The 8,270-nt window shown below is 56.6% G+C and overlaps 2 protein-coding genes across 2 annotated transcripts; both read left to right on the top strand.

Moving 5' to 3' along the window:
* Positions 1–380: 380 nt before the first annotated feature.
* Positions 381–1,804, top strand: GLRG_03525 (sulfate transporter; the record flags this gene model as incomplete). Its single annotated transcript, XM_008094210.1, has 2 exons — positions 381–617; positions 680–1,804. The coding sequence occupies 2 exons, from the start codon at positions 381–383 to the stop codon at positions 1,802–1,804; spliced, it is 1,362 nt and encodes a 453-aa protein (XP_008092401.1).
* Positions 1,805–3,285: 1,481 nt separating this feature from the next.
* On the top strand, positions 3,286–6,690 carry GLRG_03524 (fork head domain-containing protein; the record flags this gene model as incomplete). The annotated part of the gene is made up of 1 exon (XM_008094209.1): positions 3,286–6,690. The coding sequence occupies one exon, from the start codon at positions 3,286–3,288 to the stop codon at positions 6,688–6,690; it is 3,405 nt and encodes a 1,134-aa protein (XP_008092400.1).
* Between the last annotated feature and the right edge of the window lie 1,580 nt (positions 6,691–8,270).

Raw genomic sequence — 8,270 nt, 5'->3', positions numbered from 1 at the left:
CCAAACGGCGGGGCGTCTGCCGTCGGAGGTTGGGTGACTAATCATTATCGGGCTCGCCCCGATCGAAGAGTTCCTTCCTCCGGTACCCAGTAGAATCGCCTCGGGACACAGCTGCCTAACTGAAGGAACACTCTGGTGTAGGTACACTAGGTACTAAGGTAACGACAGTCTGACCAGTCGCCAACGGCATCACGAGGGCGTCGTCATCCGCCAAGACACACTCAAATCCTGTGTGCTTTCCGGCCTTGATCACCGTTGATTGATCGTGGCCCTTCTTCACCTCTACAGGCCGACTATTTCATGTCTCTTCCCTTCTTCTTTTCCTTGACGTCCAAGGACCCTTTTTTGGATACTCCCCGTGCCATCGTCTTCCCCGCACCATGTCGGTTCTAAGTCATCTGAAACGAGTCCAACGCCACAATGCCGCGACCCTTCGCCGGTCTCCCCTCGCCGAGATCTCTGGCGCTCTGGGCGACCTCGGCACTCTCCTTCCCTTGATGATTGCACTGGCGTTACAAGGCTCCATTTATCTGGACAGTACACTAGTGTTTTCCGGCATCTTCAATGTCGTGACCGGCGCCGTATTCGGCATCCCGCTCCCTGTCCAGCCGATGAAGGTAAGCACCCATGTGGAACGCTGCTCTCTCTGGAAGTGAACATGCCAACCCAGTAACCCTAGGCCATCGCCGCTGCCGCCATCTCACGCCCCGAGTATGGCAAGATTCAGACTGTCATGGCCGCCGGCCAGTGGGTCAGTCTGGCCGTCCTTGTCATGAGCCTTACCGGCCTGCTCCACTGGGTCACCAGGAACGTTCCTGTCCCCGTCGTCAAGGGCATTCAGCTCGGTGCCGGCCTCTCCCTTGTCATGGCCGCCGGCTCCGGGCTGCTACGCGATCTGGACTGGACGCATCCCGTCGTCGACAACAGACTCTGGGCCCTGGCCGCCTTCCTCGTGCTCATCTTCACCCAGAGGCTCCCGCGTTTCCCCTACGCGCTACTCGTCTTCGTCCTGTCCCTCGTCTTCGCCTTCGTCGCCCTGAAGGAACATGAGCATAACAACGTCCATATCCTCCGCGTGGTCGACCCCTGGGAGCCTCACTGGTTCCACTGGGACCTCAACTGGTTCAAGTACAAGCCGCTGTCTATGGCCATTGGTCAGCTCCCGCTCACCACCCTCAACTCCGTCATCGCTGTCAGCGCCCTCGCCGCCGACCTGCTGCCGGATATGCCCACACCATCGGTGACCGCCGTGGGCACGAGCGTCGGCCTCATGAACCTCATCGGCACGTGGTGGGGTGCCATGCCCGTGTGCCACGGCTCCGGTGGGCTCGCGGCGCAGTACCGTTTCGGGGCGCGCAGCGGCGCGAGCATCATCATGTTAGGCCTGCTCAAGCTAATCCTGGGCGTCGTCTTCGGCAACTCCCTCGTCGACCTGCTCAGGCACTACCCCAAGAGCCTTCTGGGCGTTATGGTCATCGCCGCGGGCCTGGAGCTGGCCAAGGTCGGCCACAGTCTGAATCACGGCGCCTCGGACCTCTGGGAGAGCTCCGTCGGTAACGGGGGCGGCGGCGACGGCGGAGGCATCACGAGGCAGCATCGCACGCTGTCGGACGACGAGAGGACCGAGAGGTGGACGGTCATGCTGATGACTACGGCGGGCATTCTCGCGTTCCGGAATGACGCCATTGGCTTCGTCGCGGGCATGTTGTGTTTCTGGGCGTACCGGCTCTCGGACAGGACGCAGAAGTGGTGGGAGGGCAGGAGATCTCTTACTGGTGGCGAGACTGCGCCGCTCCTGAGATGAACGCGTCACGGCTCTGTTCTGGGAAGGTTCCCGACGAGTCGAGTGTCTGCCTCCTTACCTAACACCTGTGAGATTTACGCAAAGAGTCGTCCATGAAATATATACAATGTACTCGGAACGTCTTTACCTGTTTCGCATCAGATATGCCGATTTATAGATCTTTACGAAGGGTACCCGATCGGGTCCTTGATTCTGCGAGACTCTCTCTCTCTCTCTCTCTCTCTCTCTCTCCAGCGCCTCCTCAAGAGCACGGAAGAATTCATTACACATGGGACCCTCATGTGGGTAGACATTTTCTATCGAGCTCCTCCTTAAGAGTAGCTGCTGTGACATAAACCATAGTTGTGCTCGGTTTGCTGCCGTTAACCTTCACACGCGCTTGCTTGATAGGTTGTTTTATATGGCGGTAGTCTGGCAGGCTTTTCAAATGCATCGGCTTGATATTGACGCATTCGACCGACACATACAATGAACAGAACAAGGGAGACTCAAAGTACCTTGATGGCGATCTCACAGCCTCATATGACTGAACCCTTTCGTACGTCAGACTCTGCACTGTCAGTGGCTGGCATCCCGCGGTAGTACGCGCAAGTGGGATGGCGGTATGGACATTGTCTCCTTCACCGACAGGCCGTTCGCCATTGGGCCCTGACCGAGAGAAGTGGGAACCAAGGTAAGAAAGTTTGGGCGATCTACGCAGGGTGGTGTGCGCGACATTGATCCCATCCCTCTCCCGAGTCGACTAGAGGTGTTTCGGACCTTGACCGAGACGCATCGTGAACACCCTCCCGCTCACCGCAAGACAACTGATCGAACCAGAGCGCCGGGTCCAGGTCTGAACCAACTGACAAGGAGTGCGGAGGCGCATGAAGGGCTCCATCGCAGATGAGTCATCAAATTTCCATCAGTGTCGGGGAGGGGTGTGGCGTTGTGGGAAGCTGCATTGGTGGATGAGCGTTGAGCAATGGTGCTTTCCGTGGCCAGTCGTTGCTTCCCAATTGAATCGAAATGAATGGGTGTATCCGTAATAATAGTAGGCAGACGGCAGGAGGCAGGTAGGCATGATACCTACCGGAGAAAAAAGGGAGGCAGGGACGCAGAGAAGGGGGGACGAGGGAGGGAACGGGCAGAGAGAGGGTCAAGGGACTGGCTGGGTCGGTATCGGTGTCTGGCTGGGCTGGGCTGGGCTGGCCGCTCGCTCCTCCTTTCAAAGGGAAGGAGAGACAGAAAAAGGTACCTGGGTACTTGCGCAGCGCGGGGAAAGGCTAGTCCATGATCCAGGTGAAGCCCACCGAGCGGCCAATCAGCGTCGCGACTTCCTCCGTCGACCTTGCAATCGCGGCAAGAATGACTTGTAATTTTTCTGGCATCTCTCGCATTGTTCGCAGCCTCATCAGGTCCAACCTTGTCGCGACTGACCAAAACGCCTCTCTTGGCTTGCCGACGGCGAAGGAGCTGGTCTGTCCGACTACAGAGCAGCGATGACTTCGTCCAACGCCGGCCAAAATGGCCTGGCGAACCTGCCGACCACGCCGCCGCCCAAGAACAAGACGACGCCAACAACACCCGGCCGACCTGACTCCGACGACCACAACACGACAGAAACCGCGACAGCGACCGCGACCACCGCCGCTGCCGATCACCAACAGCCGCCGTCGCGTGCCGAAGCATTCGATACAGCTCAGCCATCCAACGACGACACGTCGAGCAAACGCCAATCGACGCCGGGGCCAGCCGACACCGTTATGGCCGAAGCCGACGCAGACAGCGCTCCGCCTGCGACAATGTCGCACCCGGCCTCAGCAGCTCACATGGACGCTGGCCCCTTCGCCTCGTCCTCGTCCTTCCCACATACCCCAATTCCGAACATGGACCACGCATACATGATGATGGCGCTTGCGCACATGGCCGGCAATCAGTTGTCCAACCAGATGTCACCGCCCCCGACCGTCACGCCAGCTCAGGTCACCCTCCCCAGCACAATTGGCAACGGCAACGATCCTCTCGTCGCAAGCACACACAACCTCGCCGCCGCGACACAAGGCCTGGAATCCTTCGCCCGTATAGAATTCGCCGACAGTGTTTTCCAGATGACCACGTATGCCGTTATCATCGGCCGTGATCAAAAGGCTCTAATGCAAGCGAAGAGAGACGAGAAGTATCGCAAAAGGGCGGAAGAATACGAACGCGACGGACTGCCACCTCCAGAACCCTTCAATCAAAGGAAATTCAGCAAGTCGTACGTCAGCGAGGAAGGAGGCATGCTGGGTCCCGAATCCGATAGCGAAGGTGACGGTCGACCGGCCAAGCGTCGCAAGACGACCAGCACCGGATCTTCGCAGAAGCAGCCGGAAGAAGACGAGGCAGACGAGAATTTCATCTCAAATCGCCAGTACGTCTCGCACACACCCGGCGCGGCAGCCGTCGATCTCGCTTCATTACGGCCCTCTCCCCATCACGTTCCGTTTATCGGCATCCATTCGCCAGGACCTGACATAGCGAAAAAGACGAAAGCCATATCAAGGGAGCATTTGAAGATCCAGTTCAACAAGGAACAAGGGGTCTTCGAGGCCATCCCGCTCCATAAGAACGGTTTCTTCATTGACGACGTGCACCACAAGGAGGGTGTCGCCGTGCTGCGCAGTGGCGACCAACTACAGATTAAAGACGTCGATTTTCGCTTCGTCATCAACGGTGTGCCGGAAGGACGGACGGGCGCTGAAGAATATCTCGAGGAGGACAAACTCAAGAAGAAGAAGCATCCGACAGGCGGAAAGGAGATGAGCTTCGAGTTTGAGGCGTCACATGGCGACGGCCTGGATGACACAAGCGACTCCTCGCTCAGCTCGCCTGCACCTTCTGACGCGGGCCTGTCTGACATCGGCATGGAAGATGATGAAGCTGAAGGAGACGCTGAAGCCGAGGCAGAAGGTGAGGCCGAACGTGCAGAAGCAGAAGCAGACGAGGCAGAGGCGGCCGAAGCCGAAGCGGCAGAGGCGGCAGCTGAGGCGGCCGAGGCAGCTGAAGCAGCAGAGGCTGATGCCGATGCCGACGCTGATGACGCTGATGCCGAGGGAGAAGCGCACCATGAGTATGGCGAGGAAGCAGAGAATATCCAACCAACCACTGAAGTCAAATCAGAGGAGCAAGAAATGGCACATCTTTTGATGGGAGCAGGAGCACCTTTGGGCTACCCCAACAAGAAGCGAGGGCCTGGCAGGCCACCGAAGAACGGTTTCATGTCCAAACGCGAGCAACGGCTGCTCAAAAAGGCACAACAGGAGATGGCGAAGAAGACATTGCCACAGCCGCCTCCAGGTGAGCCTCCCATTAAGAGAAAGGTTGGGCGCCCACGGAAACATCCCTTACCGGAAGAAGGGGGCGATCGGCCCGAGAAGCGCAAGTATAAGCCTCGGAAGCCCAAGGGCGAAGATGGCGCAGAAGGATCAGACGCCGAAAGGCGGGCCAAGGAGAAGAAGGACAAGAAGGTCCGGCCCAAGTCGCCACCCCTGGAACTCAAGATCGAGGACTACACCGAGGAACAGCTGCAGAAGCCAAACAAGAACTATGGGGTACTCATCGACGAGACGCTCACTGCAGCAGGGCCCGATGGCCTCACGCTCAAACAGATTTACAAACGGATTACTCAAAGATACCCTTGGTTCTACTTCCATACAGAGACCAAGGGCTGGGAATCCAGTGTACGGCACAACCTCATTGGGAACGAGGCCTTCAAGAAGGACGATACGACAGGCTTGTGGTCGAGAGTGCCCGGCGTCGAGCTCGATGCCGGCAAGAAACGCAAGGCCTCGTCGCCAGATCGATCCGTGAGTGCGGGCTACGGTCACTACAGCCACCCGATGTACACTCAGTACGCCCAGCAGCAGCAAGGCCATATGCCCCCCGGCTACCAACACCTGCCGCACAATTACCACGCGCAAGCCTACACAGGGCAACAAGCGCAAGCAGTAGCGAGAACGCCTCAGTACTCGCCCCCAGGCGCGACGCCGACCCCTGGTCAGCCTGCGCCGCCAGTGGCCTCCCAACCAGTTGCGCCGGCAACGCTCCCTGGCTACGGGGCTGCCGCCGCCATTGCTCGGCCTCAAGGCGTCGCAGGACAGCCGTCTACCTACAGTTCACCATATGCGCCAAGACCGCCTCCAACTCACCCGGCCGTCAAGACGGAAGACGGCGCCGCCGCCGCCTCGGCGGCATCAGCACCGCCGCCACCACCACAACCTGCTCCGGCCGCCACCCCTGGAGCACGAACACCACAGATACCCGCTGCTGCACCACAGCAAGCCCGACCCACCCCCACACCGCCAGCGCAAGCCGAACCCCGCCCTGTCATTCAGCCCAGGCTGTTATCCGCTGTCAATGGCCTGAAGAACGGCCTCATTGAAAACCTAAAGAAGGCCAAGAACCCCAAGGCCGAAGCCATCGTCATGTCCGCCCTCAACCGCTGTCTGGGGCTCAAGAGCACGGCCACAGAAAACCAGACGATGGAGGATATCTGCATGAAGGGCATACAGAAGCTCCTAGACGGCTTCTCCACGCGGAGCAATACACCCGGCTCGGGAGGCACGCCAACCCCGACTGGGCCCAGTAGCATTTTCGACCCCAAGGTCTTCAACGCGCTGGTCGGCTTCAAGAATGTCTCGTCGAACGCCCTCAAGGTCAGGATTGGCGAGGGTACAGCCGAAGCAGTGACTCTGTCTGCCATTGACCGGGTACTGGGTCTGGCAGACGCGAGCATCGTGCCGCCGCCCGCGGAAGCCAGCACGTCGGGATCGCCAGCGGCGGGCTTTGAGGGGATCGAGTTGCATTTGATGAACTCGGTGAAGCAACTCTTGCTAGGTCTCAACCAGAAGTTACACGGAACATAGATTACCGAGATGCACATGTCATTATTATGTATGGGCAAAAAAGGTGAGGAGGAACAAAAAATGATACATCTCAGCCAGCGTTCGCTCTGTTGGCGCTTAGCGCTCTAATGAGGAAGGTACTGGTTGGTTTCGGGAAGGATATGATGATGAACCAGCGAAAAAAAAAGCAGTGTGTCTACTACTACCCATTCTCGTTTGGCACCTAAGAATACAAAAACTCGTTTTCAGACACGTTTGCATGATGAGGAATGTGGTCCTGATTGGTGTTCAATGTGTCTCACTTCATAGGACATGGTTATAACACGCGAGCGCCTCGGTGGCCATCAAAGGGGACGAAAAGGAGGATGTAGAAGTATGCTGAAGCTGTCCTCGATTTACCAGGCTCCCCATCATAAATACCTATGAACCGGAGCCTCGCTGCTTGAACGTAACCGCCGTGCCCTTGAAGTCTATGGTGCGTAGGTGTCAAGGATAGTCTTTATGAAGTCAGACTAATCCAAATATCTAGTGCAAGTTGCCACGCAGGCTTAGCTAGACCCGGAAGATTGGGGAGATGTAGCCGAAGACATGAGGATAGACTGTTTTAAGAGCGTCCTGGCTCGGAATGATGCCCGGACCTTGATATCGAGTCCAGAAGATATGCTCACCAAGTTTGATGAACCTGCACCGCTTTGCGATCTTGACGGTTGCGGGTGGTCTATTCCACTCAGCCGTGATCGAGAGTTGTATTTCTCCCGTCTAGAAAATGCCTTGAGGAAGTTCGCCATAGCATTGCCGCTCCTTCTGAGCTTCGCATTCTTGCAGAGTACGTGGGTGCATTGACTGGCCCCGGGATGGGACAGACCAAGTGTACGTACCAGGCCATGTTCTGGACCGGGGCGGGCGCTGAGACGGATGATTCGATTGATGCTACGGTCAAGAAACCTCACGAGCTGACAGTTGACGGTTGTTGGGAGGTTGCTGGTGGATGGGAATCTGGGCATGGCGTTGAGAGTTTCTTTTTGTTGGTATACGGTAGGTATGCTTTAGGGGAGGTGGTCACGTGATATTTACATAACATACTGCCTCCCTTAGCAGTATCCACCTCACCACTAGTATACTACCTAAAAGTCTAGATTCACTTTATAACTAACTAATATAATAAGTAATAACTATATTTTATATTATAATTTATTACGTAATCTATAAGATATCCCTTTTATATAATTTAACTAATACTAATATGCGGCCTGTTGAAACGCTATACAGGGCAAGAAAAGGGTAGGCGGGGCGGGGCTCACCGTAGTCCGGCTAGTAGAAATGTATACCACGAATGACTTGCGAAAGTCAGAGGGTCATGTAGGTCGAGCACAGCAGCAAGTGGACTGAGTAAATTGATAAGATTTTCTCGTGATCAAGTCGCCCGTCTAAAGATGTGGTGCTATGGAGTGAAGCTGGCGGTATACTTTATGGACGAGGCGTGAAGGTACCGGTAACGTAGGATAGTGTGGCGAGACACCTGCCCCAATATGGGTCGATCTGTCGCTTAGTCATAACTACGCGATGGAAAGCTCGGAATGCTCACATACTGCCTCTCCCGA

Source organism: Colletotrichum graminicola (assembly GCF_000149035.1).
Source record: "Colletotrichum graminicola M1.001 genomic scaffold supercont1.10, whole genome shotgun sequence".
Lineage (NCBI taxonomy): Eukaryota > Fungi > Ascomycota > Sordariomycetes > Glomerellales > Glomerellaceae > Colletotrichum > Colletotrichum graminicola.
Note: the sequence above shows the minus strand (reverse complement) of the source record. Positions and strands in the feature narration are given on the sequence as shown.